This window comes from Phocoena phocoena, chromosome 15 (assembly GCF_963924675.1).
Source record: "Phocoena phocoena chromosome 15, mPhoPho1.1, whole genome shotgun sequence".
NCBI lineage: Eukaryota > Metazoa > Chordata > Mammalia > Artiodactyla > Phocoenidae > Phocoena > Phocoena phocoena.
This window is the reverse complement of record NC_089233.1, coordinates 34,519,122-34,539,885: the sequence shown is the minus strand read 5'-3', so window position 1 is coordinate 34,539,885 and position 20,764 is coordinate 34,519,122. Positions and strand designations below refer to the sequence as shown.

Below are 20,764 nucleotides of genomic sequence, written 5' to 3'. Positions count from 1 at the left end.
GATAGTAGAACCAGTATCAAATCAAAAAGGGCCTGTCTCCCACCGGGGCATGGATAAGCACAGAAAAATATACCCGAAGTCCAAAGCTCTATTAAGAGGAATGTTTAATTGATCAAACATCAGCCCATGGAAGTGACTGCCCTGGCCCACTATCTGTAGGGAGGACATGCTCTTAGGGTTATTTTTCAGTGGGAACATCTGGGCCCTCAGTACTCTCCTTCCCTCCCCACAAGCAGGGAGACCGATAAATTGAATGCTGTGTTGGTATACCTATTTGTGTATGTATGATTCAACAGTGTTATGTGATTCAACAGAAAGAAATTTAAAGTAAGGGAAGAAAGGTCACATGGGGTGGGGATGTCTTCAGGCCCATCTGGGAGCAAGAGACAGGGAATCTCGCACTGGAGCATTCCTGTCTCTGGGGTGGTAGGGGCTGGGGGTGGCAGGGGAGTGTGGCATTAAGAGGAGTGGCCTGGTTCAAATTCCAGCTTTATTACCACTTATCTACTATGCAAGCTGAGTGGGGTACTTCACTTCTCCTGGCCTCTTTCCTCTTCTGTAAATTGGGAATGAAAATAGAACCTACAACAGAGAATTAAAAGAGAGAATATGTGCATAGCCTTCAACACCAATGTCTGGCACATAGTAGGTGCTCAGTAAATGGGGATCTTGGTTGCAGGGCAGAGAGGTTAAATCAGGCTCCAAGACCTGGACTCTCCCTTATAATCACATAAGTCCCTCACTTCTTTTATTACTTTTGGCTTCCCAGGTCCCCTGAAAATAGGAAGGTTGTATTCTGGGTTCTGGTGTCTGGAAAGGTGTAGGACTCACTTTAACGTGGACTGTGGTGAATTTACCATCTGAGACTCTTAGACAGCCTCTGCCCTCCCTAGCTCCTTTCTGGATAGACAGGCTTGTCTTGGGAAGTCACTTTCTTCCTCAGAACTGCTGTTTCTCAAGTGAAAAGTAGGTAGAAACAGATGCTCACTTGGCCTTACAGAGTTTTGTGTGAGTCACAAAGCCAAGAAAGTACATTGCAATCTGCGAAGAGCCTTTAACTCTAACCCTGATTCTTGTAAATTTGAGCACCCTTATGTGTGGCCCCCTCCCTTCTTTGTGCCTCAGTTTCCCTATATGTAAAATGGGGAGAGGTCTACTGCCTCCACGGGGGACTTTAAAATTATGTCTTCAACGAATTATTCTGGACGTGGAGCCAGAGAGATGCCTAGAGTTCTGGAAAAGGTGCTTCCCTTCCCCTGTGTGCACCGCTCCAGGTAACCTTGGGTTCCATCCCAGCTCTTTGCGGGTGGCAGGTAAGGGTCTGCCCTCTGCTGGCCGGGCCAGGAGATTAAACCCAGGGAAGTGGGGAGAACCATGCTCCGGGAGATATTTCAGAGAGGGAGTAAATGGAAGGCGTTGGTTCCTAGCAAGACCTATGTATGAACAGATTATTAAAAGTCTAAAGAGTTACAATGTTAGTCTTGTGTTTGGAATGCAAAGGGAAGGATAGTTTGCAGTGTGGTTGATGGTTCCTCCCCTCTGGACTCAGGTCCATTTGGTTTGTCCCGGACCGTTTGTCAACAACTTCAGCGAGCCCGGGCGAGGAGCTTCCTGGGAAATGTAGTTCCTAGATGGGTATCCCGCGCCGCCGCCGGGCACCCTCGGCGGCGAGGGGACTCCATTTCCCGAGGTGCCTCGGGCCCGGGGGGCGGAGGGCTGCCGTGGCGTCTGGTCCCGGGCCGAGCCGGGGGTGGGGGCTCGGAGGCCGAGCGCCCGCGGCCGTGGGCGAGAGTCCGTGCGGCCTGGTCCCGGCTATGTCCGCGTGAGGACGCCTCCGGCGCCGCCGCCGACCCCATCCCATACTCGGCCCGGCCCGCCGTGCACCATGGGCTCCATCCTGAGTCGCCGCATCGCGGGCGTGGAGGACATCGACATCCAGGCGAACTCGGCCTATCGCTACCCCCCGAAATCCGGTGAGTGGCCGCCCCGGCCCGGGTCTCGGCGCGGGGCGGACAGGGGGCGGCGGGGCTGGGCTCACGATCCTCCTCGGAGGGTGGGCTGGGGGCTCTGCTCGGCCCGCGGCCCTTCCTGCAGCTTCCCTGCATGGAGCTCCACGCGCCCTCCATCCGGACCCCGGGGCGTGGGTCGGTACGGCGCTGACTGCCTCGTCCCGGCTGGGTGACCTTGGATCAGTCAACTCACTCCTGCGCGCCTCAGCTCCCTCGTATGCACACTGGGGTCTGCTCAATAGGGATCCCCCAGGGCCGGCGTGAGGTTCCGGGGCGCGACGCTTGGGAGGGCTTAGCACGGTGCCCGATGCTTTGCTTGTGCTTACAAAGTGGTCATTGTCAAAAGGATTGACATCATTCCATCGCCGGTTTTCCCTTTCTTTGGTGGCTTCTTGTGAAGACCCGGCCAGTGGTTCTGGACACTATCCGTCCCGTCTGGACAGAGGGTTAGCTCTCCTGTGACCTGGTGCTTGTGTTTGGTGGGTGGGGGGTGGGAGGAGGTCTGGGCCCAAGGAGGCATTACTGTCGGTGGAAGAGGAGCTGGGAGGCCGTGCTGGACAACCAGGGAATGGTTGGAGGGGACCTACCCGGTTCTCCAGTCTCCTTTTTTGTGGCTGAAAGACCTGAGCCCCAGGGAGGAAGTGACTTTTCCAAGGTCTCAGAGCTGGATGGAAGCTCATCTGGGTACAGGACCATGAGTCAGACTACCAGACCAGTTGTACCCATCCACACTGTTTTTTTCTGCGTCTGATGAGGAGTGTGGCCTGCCCTGGAACTTTAGTTTGGGTTCCTCATGCTCCATCTCCTCGTCTGGTCACTTGCCTGGAAAGGAGAGAAGAAAGAGGACAGGGCATTTGGACATCATGGAGACTTTCAGACTGGAGCTTCTGATCCTGGCTTCTGAAATATCTGATCCCATCTTGTGGTCTTCTAGGCCTCACAGTTGGCCTGTGGGCATCCCCTGGGCCAGGTTTCCTCTGAATATGGTCCAGCACCACCTGCTTCCAACAGTGGGGAAGCTAGTTTAACATGCATTTCCCAGGCCCCGCCTCAGACTTGTTGGGGTCTGCTGTGGCCTAGGAACCTGCATTTAAAACCCACTCCTAGGGTGAGTCAGATGTCCACTCAAGTTTGAGAACTGCTTCACGCTCATTTTGGAAGGTGAAAGAAGGCAAGTGTCTGGGACCACCAGAAATAAAGGGAGTGGAGACTAGCACAGTTCGGGGCAGTCAGAGGGGATGCAGTCAGAGCTGGGCAGAGGGCTCTGTTCCCTACTAGGCATGGGAGATATCCACGCCTGCTTTTTCCCAGGCACAAGGACAGGGCAGCCCAGCCTGGTATAGAGATCCCCTGGAGGCTGACATCCCCAGATCTGATGGAGCAGTTGTTTGAAGTCATCCTCTTCCATCTCGGATGTTCTTACAGCCCGTCTTTGGCTGAGTCATCTTAGGCAAGCTGCTTAGCCCCCTGGGTCATGGTTTCCGCATCTGTAAAATGGGCTGATCCTCATACAGTGCTCAGAACAGTGCTTAGCGCCTAAGAGGTCCTTGAAAAATGTTAGCTGCTATAATGGCTCAAAAAATAAATTAAGTGAACAACTTAGACTCTAATAGCAGTTAGCAGTGTCTTGGAAGAGATATCAAAAAGTTTAAGGTGGTACCTCCTGTCACCTGGGACCAGAGCAAACCTGATGTTCCTTCAGTTGGGCATTTGGACAAAATCACAAATACAAGGCACTAACAGCACTGCTTTTGGATTCTGTTTGGTAGACCTTGTTAATCAGTCAGGTCCGCTCTGTGGACACCCGAGTCAGCCACAGTCTATTGGGGCTGGCGCCCAGGTGAACACCATGGGCCGCCTCGATTTCGCTGCCAGTGGTTAGAGTGCGCAGCCTCTCCAGTCCAAAGGCTGTCTTTTCTGCTTCCTGCCCCTCGGGCCACCTTATTCCGGGAGGCAGTCTGGAACCTAAGCAGTACCTGAGTATGTGTTCCCAAGCATGGACTGGGGACGGAAGGGGGGTTGAGATGATTTTAGGGACCATGGACTGTACAATCAATTTATGAGACAGTTGTTATCTTTTCAGGTCTCTGTCCATTTTGTTGATTATATTAGAAAGAATCATTGGGTGCTAGTATTTTTTAACACCTCTGTAACACTGTCCAATTTTTTTCTAGCTTTACTGAGATATAATTGACATATAGCGTTGTGTAAGTTTAAGGTGTACAGTGTAATGATTTGATATGTGTATATATCGGGAAATGATTATCACAATAAGGTTATTTACACATCCATCATCTCATGGTTACCTCTGTGTGTGTGTGTGTGTGTGTGTGTGTGTGTGTATGTGAGGACTTTTTAAATCTCCTGTCCAATTTTTATTTTAAATAAATTTATTTATTTAATTTATTTATTTGGCTGCGTTGGGTCTTCGTTGCTGCGTGAGGGCTTTCTCTAGTTGCAGTGAGTGGGGGCTACTCTTCGTTGCAGTGCGCGGGCTTCTCTTGCTGCAGAGGACGGTCTCTAGGCACGCAGGCTTTAGTAGTTGTGGCTCGCGGGCTCTAGAGCGCAGGCTCAGTAGTTGTGGTGCACGGGGTCAGTTGCTCCGTGACATGTGGGATCTTCCCAGACCAGGGTTAGAACCTGTGTCCCCTGCAATGGCAGGCGGATTCTTAACCACTGTGCCACCAGGGAAGTCCCTGTCCAATTTTCTTTTACTTTGAAGTTTTCAACATGCCCTGCAACAGTACCTAGCTTGAATTTAACAGCATTTGCTTTGTTTTTATTGTATTTATTTACTTTACTCATAACAGCTTTATTGAGGTATCAATCGTGTGCCGTACAACTCATCCTTTGTAAACCTATGATCTGGAGAATTTTAGTACACTTATAGAATTGTGCAGCCATCACCACAATCAGTTTTAGACATTTCCATCATCAGAGTTTCCTTGCCTTGTGCCTGTTTGCAGGCAATCTCTGCTGTCACCCTCACCCCTACCCCATCACTGATCTCCTTTCTGTCGTTAAAATTTGCCCTTTCTGGACATTTCATATAACTGGAATCGTACAGCATGTAGTCTTTTTTTGTTTCTGGCTTCTTTCACTTAGCATTGTTTTTGAGCTTCATCCATGTTGTACTTTACTGTATGGTTATAGTACATTTTGTTTATCTTTTCACCAGTTAACGAATACTTACTTGGGGTGTTTCCACCTTTTAGCTATTATGAATAATGCTGCTGAACATTTGTTTGGTGTGCTCAGTTCTCTTTAGATACACCTAGGAGTGGAATTGTTGGGTCATGTGTTTAACTTTTTGAGGAACTGCCAGACTGTTTTCCATAATGGCTGCACCATTTTACATTTATTCCCACCAGCAGTGTGTGTGGGTTCCAAATTCTCAGCATCCTTGTCAATACTTATTATTGCCTACCTTTTTAATTATAGTCATCCTAGTGGGAGTGAAGAGGTATCTCACTGTGGTTTTGATTTGCATTTTCCTGATGATGTTGAACATCTTTTTTTTTTTTTTTTTTTGCGGTACACGGGCCTCTCACTGCTGTGGCCTCTCCCGCCGCGGAGCACAGGCTCCAGACGCGCAGGCCCAGCGGCTGCGGCACGTGGGATCCTCCCGGACCGGGGCACGAGCCCGTGTCCCCTGCATCGGCAGGCAGACTCTCAACCACTGCACCACCAGGGAAGCCCTTGAGCATCTTTTCATGTGCTTATTGGCCGTTGTATATCGTGTGTGTGTGTGTGTGTGTGTGTGTGTGTGTGTGTGTGTGTGTGTGTTGGGGGGTTGGCTCTTTTAGTCTTGTTCACTTTTTAAAACTTGGATTGTCTTCTTTTTGAGTTGTAAGAGTTCTTTATGGATTCTGGATACAGTGATACAGTTCATTTATCAGCTCTGTGATTTGCAAATATTTTCTTGCAGTCTGTGGTTTGTCTTTTCATTTTCTTAATGGTGTCTTTTGAGGAGCAAAATTTTAAGTTTTGGTGAAGTTTGATTTATCATTTTTCTTTTTTTTTTTTTTTTTTTGGCCACGCCACATGGCTTGTGGGATCTTAGTTCCCCAACCAGGGATTGAACCCGGGCCCTTGGCAGTGAAAGCACGGAGTCCTAACCACTGAACCACCAGGGAATTCTTATCAATTTTTTTGATGGTTAATGTTTTTGGAGTTATATCTAAAAGATCTTTGCCTACCTCAAGGTCACAAAGATTTTCTCCTATTTTTTTTTCTTGAAGTTTTATGGTTTTAGCTCATACATTAAGTCTTGTGATCCATTTTGAGTTAATTTTTTAATGTATGGTTTGAGGTAAAGATTTAGGGTTTTGTGTTTTTTTCTGCATACGGATAGTCAGTTATTTCAACATCATTTGATGAAGAGACTATTCTTTTCCCGTCACATTGCCTTTTTACCTTCATTAGAGATCAGCTGACCATAAATGTGAGAGTTTATTTCTGCACTCCACTGCCCTGCAGTCCCTTGCCCCAATCACACGGCTGGCTGGTCCCCAGCCGAGGGTCACGGCAGGCATTAGGACACCTCGGTCAAGTTCTTAAAGAGAAGATTGCAGACGGAAGCCTGGAGCACAGTAGGTCCCCACAGGAGTGCCTGGTCGTTGTTGTTGGCTGCCACGGTTGGTTGTTCCTCCTCCTGCGTTATTATTGTTACTCATGTGTCTTAAAGCCATGTGGGCTGCCCTTCCCTGGTGTTTGAGGGAGGTCATGGTAGGGACAGGTCACCCAAGAGAAGCATCAGGAGGGGCAGTCAGCCACGTGATCCACTAACCCTGGAGGTGGGGGTGAACTATGCCCCAGACCTAAACCTTTTATATATCAGTGCATGTACTTTCAGAGCATTTTTACCTCCTTTATCTCAGTGGAACTTTGCCATGTCCTCGTGACACTAGACTTTTGTCCTCTTTGGCAGAGGAACTAGAAATCAGGCTGATTTTGTCTCCTAGCACCTGGGCCTGCACACGGTAGGTGTTTAATAAATGCTTGTGCAGCAGGCCTTGCAGAAAACAACTCCCCTCTCCCTAGTGTACAAGCTGCTCAGACTGGGCTGCATCCCCTGGGGTGTCAGGCGGGGGTCCGGGGACTCCTGGGCCTGCTGCCACGCGATAAGGGGCCTGAGGTGTGTGCCAGGAGACTTTGATGTGTACTTTTGTGCTGGTGGCAGTCTAGAGACGTCTGCTCATGAGTACTGCCGCCTGTGTTGGGTTTGCCCTTTCTGAAGTGGGGCCTTGCTGACTCTGGATAATTGATGCCTGAAGGAAAGAACCGAGGCAGGTGTTGTAAGACGAGGGAGGACTTTTTGTGTCACCGAGGGCGTCCTCTGTCACTGGGGACATTCCGGGTCCCTGGGCCCCATCACTGTCCCTAGGCAGTGAGCTTGTGCTCCGAGCCCCAGGGTCAGTGGCAGAGGGGTGGGGTGTGGGGAAGGGGCTCCACCTGCACACGGGGGTTTCATCTTCGTGCTCAGAGTCCTGCACCATCATCGCCGGCATCGTGCCACCTGTGCCTGTTCACATAGCAGAACTAGTTCTGTGCTTCTGCTCACATGAATTCGGTTTGGATTTTGTCATTGTAAGAGCTGTATAAATAAGCTGTGTTTTCGGAATTTCAGTTGTTACATTTTAGGTAAAAACAACAACAGCAGAACAGCAGAAACAAAAACCCTTTAAGTTGGCCATGGTGGGTGGCATCTGAGGACCTGTCTCCCTGAAGGAGAAGCCAGTTGCTTGGGTTTAGAAGCCTGCGGTGGGCACTTGGGCCCTGTGGCCACTGGAGCTGAGGTTTGCTGTGTCGCCTGCCCTCGGGGTTTTGAGCACCCGGAGGTCCCTGCATCCTTCGCCCAGCTCCTGGGCTTTGCCGCACTCTCCTGTTGGTCAGTGGAAGAAGCCGGGCTTGTGCTGGTTAGGCTGGCCAGCTGGCTGGCAGGCCTTTCCTCTGGTGCCAGGAGGTCGGTCGTGGCGCAGAGGGCCCAGCTGCCCAGCATCAAAGGGGGGTGTGTGCACATGTGTTTTCATCCTCACGGTTGAGGTGGCCTTCGCTGTGCTGACAACACACTCTTCCACCAGCAGGGTGGGCACAGGCAGAGCTTAGCTCAGCACCGTGAGAGTGAGCCTGCCTCGAGGGGTCTTCTGCCCCCACCCGCCTGTAGAGCCACGGCGGAGCACTGGATTCAGAGTCCAGCGGCCCCATGCCAGTGACTTGCCCTGTGGCCTTGAGCTGGTCGCTTGCTCCCGGGCCCCCTTCAGTCCTGACTGTGTGAGTCCACGGGAGCTGGCGGGGAGGGACCAAGCCCTGGTCCATCCGAGCCTGTGTTTTTCAGGGGTCTGGCAGTTTCCTGGGAACGTCCTGCACTTCCTGGATGACCCCGTGGGCAGTGACCACTGCTGCCTGCCTTGCCTCCCAAGTCCGGTGCCGGCGGCCAGACACTGGCACGGGGCCACGTCCAGTGGGCGTTTCCCATGCGTGTTTCCGTGTGGTCAGGTACAGCCATCAGGCCTCACGTTTCTGTGTTGTCCTGTAAAACGCAGGGCAGTGATGCCACACGTGCCACCCACACAGCGTCGGACTCAGGCTCAGTGAATAACAGTGGACTTGTTCAGTTCTGCCAACTGTCCCCGCGTCTGCCCAGCTCCCCAGAGCTGGGGGAGCCAGGCCCAGCCGCCGCCTGGCCCGCGCCCCTGCTGTTTGCAGACAAGCCAGTGGTGTGGAGCAGCATGGGGGGGCCACTCGCTGTCTAGAAATCACGGCCGGCTCTCTCCGAGCTGGGAGGGGAGGTAGAGGCTTGGGAATGACTGACACGGGAACATCTGTCCACCCCTGTGTGTGCAGTGCTTGCAAATAACCCATTTTCTCATCCTTTCATCCTACTCGGCGTTGGCTTGGTTCTGGGGGCCCGGCACCCGCAGAGCAGGCCTTCTGGGGGCGTCCACTGTTCTGATAACTGCCGCATTCTGTTACCTGGGTCTCCTGCCCCTGTGATAGTCCTGAGTGACCAGATGCCCACAGTGCTTTAGGGGGGAGTCGAAAGAAGGAATTGTATTCAGTTCAGTGCTGTAGAAAACGTGTGGTGTATGCACGTATGTACATGTACAGCCAAAGTGTAACATATTGAGGAGACGTACGGGTCAGGAGCTTCCACTTGATGAACCATCACCGGGTGGGCGTGTTGAAGGAATAGAAGAGTAGCAGCCTCCAAAGCCCCCGGTGCCCCTCCCCAATCTCTGCCCCCTCCTCCCTGGGAGGCCCCCTCTGGACTCCAGTGGAGGTGACTTTTGCCTGTTTCTGAACTTGGTATAAACAGAAGTGGATGCTCTTGGCTGCACGTCGGGGGATGAGAGGGTGGACGCTGTCATTGGGGCGGCAGTCGGTTTCCTGTCTCTGCTGCATGACATCCCAGTGTCTGCTGGCGCTACCGTGTGTTCGTCCACGAGCTCACGTGGAGGGCGCTCAGGGAGTCTCCGGTTTGGGCTCTCGTGAATGATGCTGGGTGGACACTCTTGTGACTGGCTTTGGTTCCCAGGAGTCTGATTTCTTTGGGTCCATTTTATTTTTTTCACTTTTAGAAGTAATTGTGGTAAATTCCACATAACAATTACCATTTTACCCATTTTAAGTGTGCAGTTCAGAGGCATTAAGTACATTTACACTGCTGTGTAGCCATCTGCACCATCATCCCCGTAAGTCTTCCTCTTTGGAAACTGAAACTGTCCCCATTAAACAGTAACTCCCATTGCCCTCTCCCCCAGCCCCTGGCAGCCACCACTCTACTTTCTGTGTCTCGTCTTGACAATCCCAGATACCCATCTCTTTGGGTCTGTTTTCATACCTGGCAGTGGGTCTGGCACCCTCGGGTGCGCGTGTGCGGAGTCCACAGCTTTTACAATGTTGTGGCGGGTTGAGCCCGTTCATGCTCCCATCAGCAGAGCGTGAGTTCCAGGGGCTCTGTGTTCTCACCAGTGCTGGCTGGTGTCGTGTGTGTGTGTGTGTGTGTCTGTCTGTCTGTCTGTTCAATTCTGTTGCTTTTCTCTTAAATATTAGCCATGGATGTCTTGTGGTAGTTTTAATTTATTTTTCCCGTGATGACCAGTGAGGCTGGGCACCTTTTTGTGTGTAAATTGCCATTCATTTCTCTTCCTCTTTTTGTGAGGTCTTTTGCAATTTTTAAAAAAAAATATTGGATTGTCTCTCTTGTCTCACTTACTTGCAGGAGTGCTTTTCTAAGTGCTTTTTTTTTTTTTTTTTTGCGGTACACGGGCTTCTCACTGTTGTGGCCTCTCCCGTTGTGGAGCACAGGCTCCGGACACGCAGGCTGAACGGCCATGGCTCACAGGCCCAGCCGCTCGGCGGCATGTGGGATCTTCCTGGACCGGGGCACGAACCCGTGTCCCCTGCATCGGCAGGCGGACTCTCAACCACTGCGCCACCAGGGAAGCCCCTAAGTGCTTTTTATTACATTTTGAATTCTTTGGAGATTGACTGTCTGTGGCATTTATGCCAACTCTCTTAGGCAGAAGTGGAATGCACTGTAGTCTGGTGGGTAGCGTCTCTGGAACCCAGGATGGGGAACCAAGCACCAGAAGCCAGGAGAAGCAGAACACAGAGCCCCGTCCTCTCTGGCCTCAGTGTCATGCTGCTGTGACAGGCACAGAGCTGGCTTCACCCACCGGAGGCCCTCAAGGACCGAGTCCCGTGGTCTTGGGTCCAGTTCCCGGGGTGGGGTGGAGGGGAATGTAGGGATGGCCCAGCACAGTCTGGTGTTCGCTGCGGCCAACCAGCCGTGTCCAGGGGCTAGGAGCTGCATGTTCTGGTGGCAGCTGGGGCCCACCAGTGGCGGAGGCTGTGTCCAGAAAAGGGGTGAAGCTGGGGAGGACCCCTCCCCCCAAAAGAGGCGGCTGCAGCCCCTTCCAGGAACTCAGCAAAGCAGAGTCCTTGCTTGGTCAGAGCTGTTCTCAGCTCACTGTTCTTCCCTCCATGGGCGAGGAGGAGGTGCAAGCTTTTTACTTGCTGTGTCGCTCTGGTAAGCCTTTCACACGGCAGGGAGGTTTATCAGGTGTCTTGTCACCTGTGTAAAGCTACTTTGCATAATCGGCTCCTTTTATCCTTAGGGCATCCCCAGCAGCCCTCTGTCTGTAGTCTGCAGCCCGTGGTGGTGTTCACCGAGGCCTCGTGTTACAAATGGGGCTGCACTGAGTCCCCCAGCCTGAGTGTGGGGAGCAGAGAAGCTATTCTGTGCAATGTGTGAACGCGACCCAGGGGAATCGCTGAGCTGCGTGATTACGGTGGGTGGGCCCCGGGTGTCAGTCTCCTTAGACTGTTTGGGAACAGCCTCTTAGCCCAAGGGGCTGTCTCTCACCTGGCAGAGTGATCTCATGGGCCTGGAGATGCTTCCCCGAGATCGGCCCCCTCTGAGGGCAGTGACATCCTGATTCCCTGTTGTTCAGGCCCAGCTGGGGCTTAGTGGCAGCGGATGTCAGGAAGCTGGTAACCCGGAATATCTGTGCTGTGGTAAAATGAGAAGAATTTTTGGCCAGTGGAATCAATGAACTGTTCCCAGACTTCTCACCTTCCCCACTCCCTTCCACGCAAGAGGGAATGACGGAGGCAGCTGAGCGAAGCCACATCCGGTGCCCAGGTTCCAGGGCCACCTATGTTTCTTAGAAGGGGGCCCTAGGGTGTCTTTGTCCATATCACGGTTTACCCAGCGGGGGTATCGTGATTTATGATAAGAAATACAAATTTGGTCTTCATCCGTTTCTGGCACAGAACTCCTCAAACCCTTGGAATTTCCTAAGGGATCAGTGATAATGTGAAATGGGTGTCTTTTGATATTCTTAACAGATCCCTTTCAGCCACACCTGAGTTTATACTAATGAGGTGACTTTTGGAAAGCACCTGAGGTTGGGGGCTAGTTGCCGGTGGAGCCAGCCGTGAGCTTAAGAGGGCTGGAGATTGAGATGATGGCCAGTGACCAATGATGTAATCGGTCTTATCTATGTAATGAAGCCTCCACAAAGACTCAGAGGGGCCAGGTTTGGAGGCTTCTCAGTTGGTGAACAATGTGGAGGTGCTGGGAGGGTGGCACACTCGGAGGGCATGGAATTTCCGCAGCCCTTCCCACGTGCCTTGCCCTGTGCATCCCTTCCATCCAGCTGTTCCTGAGTTGTATCCTTTTGTAATAAACTGATAATTTAGCAAATGAACTCTTTTCCTGAGTTCTCTGAGACACTCTAGAAAATTAATTGGACCCGAGAAGGGGGTCCTGGGAACCTTTGATTTATAGCTGGTGGGTCAGAAGCATAGGTGATCGATCACCTGAACTTGTGATTGGCGTCTGAAGTGGGGTAGGGGTTTGCAGTCATATCGACTGAGCCCTTATCTTGTGGGATCTGACAGTGTCAACTGTGTCCAGGTACATGGTGTCAGGATTGAACTAAGTTTGTAGGCCACCCGGGCAGTGTTGGCTGAGAATTGGAAAATTGCCTGGTGGGTTGAAAACACTGGCTGGGCTGGCATCGTTGAGGACGCAGCTCTGGGTCAGCATGTGTTGTCAATGAGGACACCACCTCTCACTGGTAGTGTGGCTTGAGCAGTTCCTTGACCTCTCTGTTCCTCAGTTTCCATGACTGTCACATAGGAATAAAGGTGTCATTCATCCACCTTCATTGGGCTCCTGCTGTGTCCAGGCCAGGGTAGTGATTACTGGGCTTGTCGGGATCAACACCACGCAGAGAGTTGGGCAAAGGCCTGCCAGGAGGGCACAGGAGGCCTCCGGGGAGTTGCAAGGCAGGAGCAACCCACTGGGCCAGAGGGGATGGAGAGAGCTCTGGGATCTGGCACAGGGCGGGGAGATGGTGCAGTGAGGTGGGCAGCGCAGAGCAGAATAAGAGTCTGCAGAGTGATGAGCCGGAGCCTAGCCCGTGGGTTGAGCAAGGCATGTTTGCCCTTGAGGATAACATCAGTGTCCCTGGTCCAGAGTGTCTGGAGTGTGAGGCGGGGAGCCTGGGTTACCTGAAACTGTGCTGGAAAGGGCGCTGGGATCCCATGTTCCCGAGACAGATGGCCCTTGGGCCTCGTGGGGCTTCTGGGGATGTGGGCATTCCATCTCCAAGATGCACAGTCCTGCTCCTGGGTCGAGGAGAGGTGAGGGTCATCTGTGTGGGGGTCCCTCCGTGTTCTGCATGCTGGGGGTGCTGAGCAAAGGCCTCTCTGAGCACATGGAGGTCTGAGCAATGCACGGGGTGAGCCAAGGACAGTTGGGGTGTGAAAGTGTGGGCAGAGGATCAGCCCGCAGAGACCTCGAGGCCAGAGGCACTGCTGTGTAAGGAGGACTTGGAAGGAAGGTGGACCGCTGCTGAGACTGGAGGTGGGAGGTGAGGGGCTCAGGCCTGTGAACCCCTGAGGAGTCGGGGTGCGGGTGGGAGCTCTGAAGGGGTCCCGGGTTGTGTGCAGATATCTCATTTGCGTTTTAAGGGACCACCTGGAACGGCGTCTAGTCTGAGGATGCCCTGCTGCAGGAGCTCCGCCTCTGACGATGGCTCTTCACTCAGCTCTTGGGGGAAACCAGGAGTTGATGAAGCCATGGAGCTGCCCTGTGGCTGTGGTGGTCGCAGTGGTGGCTGTCCCCACAGGAATGCTGGGTGGCACCTGTCCTGCCCAGCTTCTTTCTGTTGTGGGTGTTTCAGAGGTTGGGAGATTTGGGTAAATCAGGCAGGATCACCTCCCAAAGGCCCCACCTCCTAACACCATCACATTGGGGCTTAGGTTTCAGCATGTGAATTTTGGGAGATACGAACATTCACTCTATAGCAGGGTTCCAAACTCTGGTCTCTTGATAAACTCAGGTTTTAATAGAACTCTAGGGCTTCCCTGGTGGCACAGTGGTTAAGAATCCACCTGCCAATGCAGGGGACATGGGTTCGAGCCCTGGTCCAGGAAGATCCCATATGCCGCGGAGAAACTAAGCCCATGCACCACAACTGCTGAGCCCATGTGCCACAACTACTGAAGCCTGTGCACCTAGAGCCCATGCTCTGCAACAAGAGAAGCCACTGCAATGAAAAGCCGGTGCACCGCAATGAAGAGTAGCCCCTGCTCGCCACAACTAGAGAAAAGCCCATGCACAGTAAGGAAGACCCAATGCAGCCAAAAATAAAAATAAATAATAAATAAATAAATTTATTAAAAAAAAAATAGAACTCTGGGTGCATAGCCAATGTTCTTGGGGAGAACATTGAGGGCATGGTTTACTGTTCCCGCTCTCTCCCCGCCTCCTCGGAGATTCCTGTCTGTTTGGCGTGGATCCTGCCTGACCCTTTCTTTCCCCTAGAGTCCATCTGTGCTCTCTATGCTGACCAACACTTTGCCTTTTGACTCTGATCTCAGGGAGATCTTTGCGTGTCCTGGCACCTGGCCCTTTTAGCAGGGTTAGTTCATTTAAGCAACTAGAATGTTTCCAATTTTCAGTTGTAAATGATGATCATCACACACATGTGCACAGCTAGACGTGTAAAAGTGGAACACACAAAGCAGAAAGGAACCCCAGAAGTCTGCTCGGCTTGCTCTGTGGCCCGTGAGGAAGGGGCAATACCTCTCTGCCTCCACCTCCACAGGCCGTCACAGAAACAGCCTTGATTTTCCTCATCCTGGAAGATGATGAACATGTGTCTGCCTTGCACCTGACTTGTCCTTCCACGCCTGACTTATGTAAAGGAAAACAGCCAGTTGAGGGGACGCTGGGAGCCTCCCGGGAAGGGCACTCTTGGTCTTTGTTTTGGTGGCTGTTCATCTGTTTGTCATCCAGGTCACTGGGACACCCATAAGTAGGGCAGAGTCTGAATCCCACGGGCAGAGAGGAGGTGAGCTGTCTGAGCCCGAGTGTCCCTTGGCTGCGACAGCAGAGAGGGGACAGAGACATGGATTTGTTTTAGCCATAATTAAAAAAAAATTAAAGTATAGTTGATGTAACAAATAACAAATGCTGGAGGTGGGTGTGGAGAAATGGGAGCCCTCCTGCACTGTTGCTGGGAATGTAAATTGGTCCAGCTACTATGGAAAGCAGTATGGAGGTTCCTTAAAAGACTAAAAATAGCGATGCCATATGATCCAGTGATCCCACTCCTGGGCATATATCCAGAGAAAACTCTAATTTGAAAAGATACATACACCCCAGTGTTCATAGCAGCACTATTTACAATACCCAAGACATGGAAGCAACCTAAATGTCTATTGACAGATGAATGGATAAAGAAGGTGTGGTACATACATACAATGGAATATTACTCAGCCATAAAAAAGAATGAAGTAATGCCATTTGCAGCAACATGGATGGACCTAGAGATTATCATACTAAGTGAGGTATAAAAACATACTAATTATCACTAATATGTGGAATCTAAAATATGACACAGATGAACTTATCTATGAAACAGAAACAGACTTACAGACATAGAAAGCAAACTTATGGTTACCAAAGGGGAAATTGGTGGCGGGGGATAAATCAGGAGTTTGGAATTGGCAAATGCAAGCTAATGTGTATAAAATAGAATAACAACAAGGTCCTACTGTATAACACAGGGAACTATATTCAATATCTTGTAATAAACTATAATGGAAAAGAAAAAAATAAGATGGGTGAAAGCAGTATGTGTATTTATAAATATATAGATAGATAGTCGATATACAATGTTATGTTAGTTTTGTACTGTTGATACATAGTGATTTGACACTTGCACACATTATGACAAGTCTAGTAACCATCTGTTCCTGTACAAAGTTATTACAATATTATTGACTGTATTCCTTATGCTGTACATTACATCACCATGACTTATTTATTTATTTATTTATTTTATAACTGGAGGTTTGTACCTCTTAATCCTCTTCACCTATTTCACTCAGCCCCCTCCCTCTCCCAACCACCTGTTTGTTCTCTATATCTATGAGTCTGGTTTTGTTTTGTTTGTTTGGTTTTGTGTTTTAGATTCCACACTTCAGTGAGTTCATGTGGTATTTGTCTTTCTCTGACTCATTTCACTTAGCATAATACCCTCTAGGTCTGTTCATGTTGTTGCAAATTGCAAGATTGCATTTTATTTATGGTCCAGTACTATTCCATTATATGTATATCTATCTATCTATCTATCTATATATATATATCACATCTTCTTTATCCATTCATCTATTGACAACACTTAGGTTGCCTCTATACCTTGGCTATTATAAATAATGCCGCAGTGAACATTGGGATGCATGTATCTTTCTGAATTAGTGTTTTTGTTTCCTTTGGGTAAATACCCAGAAGTGGGATGGCTAGATCATATTGCAGTTCTATTTTTAATTTTTTGAGGAACCCACATACTAGCCATAAAGTTTGAGGATGGCTCCTCTGAGGCCCTGGAGTACTGGAGTGGGTTGTGCCAGGTAGCTGGGGCTTCTAGGTCAAAATCAGGACCCGTGTCCTCTGGCAGGCCCTCTGGAAGGATTTCACAATTGAGACTCCCTTCTCACGTGGCTCATTATGTGTGACCGGCAGTGACACCACTGACTGCCATCCCCTGTCTGTCCCCTGTGCTGTGTTACGGGGAGATGCCCAGCATGGGATTAAGACACACGGTGGGGCTTCCCTGGTGGTGCAGTGGTTAAGAGTCCGCCTGTCAGGGCGGGGGACGCAGTTCGAGCCCTGGTCTGGGAGGATCCCACGTGCCGCAGAGCACCTAGGCCCGTGCACCACAACTGCTGTGTCTGCTCTGGACCCGCGAGCCACAACTACCAAGGCCTGCGCCTGGAGCCCATGCTCCGCAACAGGAGAGGCTACCGCAATGAGAAACCGTGCTGTGGCAAAGAGTAGCCCCTGTTCGCCGCAACTAAAGAAAGCCCGTGCACAGCTGCGAAGACCCAGCGCAGCCAAGAATAAATAAATAATTAAATTTTTAAAAAGACACATGGTAGGCTTGGTGTTGGCAGGTTTGAGCTGTGACTCCATCACTAGCTTGGTGATCTCTGACCTCAGTTTCTCACATGGAAAGTGGGGGCAGGTTCCATCCCTTCTCAATGGGTTCTGTGGGGAACCCAGGCTGGGGCACTGACTCGGGGGCATGGAAGAAGAGCCTGGGGCTGTGGGGGTGGTTTCTCTTCTCTTCCCATCTCCAGGTCTTCCTTTTTGTTTCTCCCCCTCGGTTGTCTTGTCTTTCTCTTTCCCTCTCTCCTCTTCATAGCCCTGCCTGCTCCTCTTGGTTCCAAAGTGTGCACACGCAGATGCACATGCATGCACACAACACATGTACACCGTATACATGTGTACATGACAGATGCATGCACACACAGCACAACACATGCATGCATGTGCACACACACCACACACATTTAGATATACACACACCTATCCACACATATACGTATGCACGATACATCTGTACACACACACAGGCACACACCTGGGAGCTGCTGCCAGTTCCCTAGGATGCACATTCCTCCTTTAAAAGTTCCTTTCGTTAAAATGTGAGCACTTAGGGCTTCCCTGGTGGTGCCGTGGTTAAGAATCCGCCTGCCAATGCAGAGGACACACGTTCGAGCCCTGGTCCAGGAAGATCCCACATGCCACGGAGCAACTAAGCCCGTGCACCACAACTACTGAGCCTGCACTCTAGAGCCCGCGAGCCACAACTACTGGAGCCTGCTCACCTAGAGCCTGTGCTCCACAGCAAAGAGAAGCCACTGCAATGAGAAGCCTGCACACCGCAATGAAGAGTAGCCCCTGTTACCCGCAACTAGAAAAGCCCGCGTGCAGCAATGAAGACCCAACACAACCAATAAATAAATAAATAAATATTTTAAAAGTGTGAGCATCTAAAAACATACAGGAAAATACAGAGAGGAATATAGGGAATGCCCTCCATTCAGAGTCCACAGTTTACATTTTTCATTTTCATATTGTGGACTCAGGCATGTCCTCCCCACGTTGGTTTCTTCCTCCTCCAAGTTTGGGGTCCCACCATCTGCGCTGTGGGGCTGCGTTGTGATATGTTTTCACGTCCTCCGTGTTTGAGTTGTGTTGGTTCTGCACCTGCTCTGTGCTGATACTCGGAGACCCCGCTCCCTCCTTTACCTGATGTTTGGTTCCATCCTGTCACTGCCACGGTGTGTTGGACCATTTCCTTATCGAGCATGTGAGGTGTTTCCAACTTTTTATGCTTGAAAGTCTTTTATTGGTCCCTATATTGTATGCAACCAAAATATGTACATAAATTGAAATTAGAATCTTAAAAGGGAGAATTTTTCTCCTGGTTTGAGTGGCCATTACAAATAACCAGTTGGTCAGAACATCACAAATACTGCAGTTTTTTTTTTTTTTAATGTTTATTTTTATTTATTTGGCTGCATCAGGTCTCAGTTGCGACACTCGGGATCTTTGTTGCGGCACACGGCCTCTTTTGTTGTGGTGTGTGGGCTCAGTAGTTGCGGCATGTGGGATCTTAGTTCCCTGACCAGGGATGGAACCCACGTCCCCTGCATTGGAAGGCGGATTCTTAACCACTGGATCGCCAGGGAAGTCCCTACAGTTTTTATAAATAACAAACATAAATAGTAAAAAAAAAAAAAATTGAACATGTATTTCTTAAGTCAGTGGATAGGCTGCTTTCCCCCCAGTTAATTCATGTAGTCACAGTTGAATAGAACCTGTTGCTGGAATGGGACAGCTCAACAGCACTTCTAGTTCTGTTTTTCATTTTAAGTTAAGAAACTTTGTTCACGTAAATAAAGTAGATGGGAATTAACAGGGGTTTGATTTAGCAATAGCATCTAATTCCAAGTTACTTGCCAAAAAATAGAAAGATCATATAAAGATCTAATACCAAAAAAATTTGTTGACGATTTACCAGCTGACAACTGAAGTGCTTCCAGTTCCTAATAACAGCCTTGTTGAGATATAATTCACATGCTACAAACTTCACCCTTTTTTTTTTTTGCGGTACGCGGGCCTTTCACTGTTGTGGCCTCTCCCGTTGCGGAGCACAGGCTCCGGATGCACAGGCTCAGCGGCCATGGCTCACGGGCCCAGCCGCTCCGCGGCATGTGGGATTTTTCCTGGACCGGGGCACGAATCTGTGTCCCCTGCATCGGCAGGCGGACTCTCAACCACTGCGCCACCAGGGAAGCCCAAACTTCACCCTTTAAAATGTACGATCCAGTGGTTTTTCCAGAACGCGGTTCCAGTTTTGTGATTTTTATGGTCACTGCTCTAACATCCTTGTCCCATGTCTCCAGTCTTTTTTTTTTTTTTTTTTGGCTGCGTTGGGTCCTCGTTGCTGCGCGTGGGCTTTCTCTAGTAGCGGCGAGTGGGGATACTCTTCGTTTCAGTGCGCGGGCTTCTCATTGCGGTGGCTTCTCTTGTTGCAGAGCACGGGCTCTAGGCGCGTGGGCTCAGTAGTTGTGGCTTATGGGCTCTAGAGTACAGGCTCAGTAGTTGTGGTGCACGGGCTTAGTTGCTCCACAGCAGGTGGGATCTTCCCAGAGCAGAGCTTGAACGCGTGTCCCCTGCATTGACAGGCAGATTCTTAACGACTGCGCCACCAGGGAAATCCCCCTCCAGTCTTTTAAAAATAATTTTTCTTGTTTTAAAGCAATACACATTAGGGAATTCCCTGGTGGTCCAGTGGTTAGGACTCCGCCCTTTCACTGCCAAGAGTGCGTGTTTGATTCCTGGTCCAGGAACTAAGATCCCACAAACCTCGAGGTGTGGCCAAACATGAAAAAAAAAAAAAGGCAATGCACATTAATTTAGAAAAGAAACAGTTAAAGCCTCCCCCAAAAAAACCTAGCCCCACGCAATAAAAACCCTCATCCGTTGCCTCTTAATCCGAAGGTTTCCGTTTGTAGCATTTATACCTCTGAAGTTATTAAAGCTTAAAACTACACTAAGACGTGCAGGCCTCCTGTGTATCGTCAGGTTGTGGGCAGAGCTATGGAGGAGAATAAAGCAGGGAAGGGGGCTGGGAGTGGGGGGTCAGCAGGTGGGGTGGGAGGACGAAAGTTGCAAATTTTAAAAGAATGATCAGAAGAGGCCTTGTTGAGGAGGACACGTGAGGTCTAAGGATCAAGGCAGACTCTTGGGGAAGAACTTCATAAGCAGAGGAAACAGCAAGTACAGAGACCCTGGGGTTACGGACGGGGTTGGCAGGGTCTGCCGCAAGCCATGAGGAGGAGTCTGGGACTTGTTTTGGTGTGATTAGGGAGGCATCAGAAGGCCCCTCATTATGAGCACTGGGATGTGGGAAACAGCCTTTGGGGCTGTGGAAGTGGGGAGACCAGGGAGTGGATTGCAGGACTCCAGCAGTAGATGGTGGTGGCGTTGAGCAGCGTGGTGGCCACAGAAAAATGTTATTTTCAGGAGCCCAGAGAGGGTCACTCAGACTGGATTTCGAAGCCCATCATGTTAGTTATCTCTTGCTGAGTAGCAAATTCAAATTTTAGCCATTTATAACAATAAATGCTTATTATCACGGTTTCTGTGGGTCAGGAATTTGGGAGTGGCTTCGCTGGGTGGTTCTGATTCAGGGTCTCCCTTGAGGTTGCTGGGCTACAAGGTCTGATTCCCACGTGGTTCCCTCGCAGGGCTGGCAGGTTGGTGCTGGCCAGTGGCTGGAAGCCTCAGTTTGTCACTACATGGACCCCTTCATGGGGCTGTTTGAGTGTCCAGCACGGCAGCCGGCTTCCTCCCCCAGAGCCTTGGAAGTCCCACT

General features: G+C 50.4%; 1 protein-coding gene across 4 annotated transcripts in view; it reads left to right on the top strand.

Moving 5' to 3' along the window:
• The first annotated feature begins 1,761 nt into the window (after nt 1-1,761).
• Nucleotides 1,762-20,764, top strand: part of MGRN1 (mahogunin ring finger 1) — a 52,161-nt gene continuing 33,158 nt past the window's right edge. For 2 of the 4 annotated variants that reach the window (XM_065891996.1, XM_065891998.1), the window contains exon 1: nt 1,762-1,973. In XM_065891996.1, the coding sequence (XP_065748068.1) occupies nt 1,886-1,973 (88 nt within the window). In that variant the 5' untranslated portion in view covers nt 1,762-1,885. The remainder of the gene's footprint in view (nt 1,974-20,764) is intronic. The other 2 variants (XM_065891997.1, XM_065891999.1) reach the window with 1 other exon arrangement.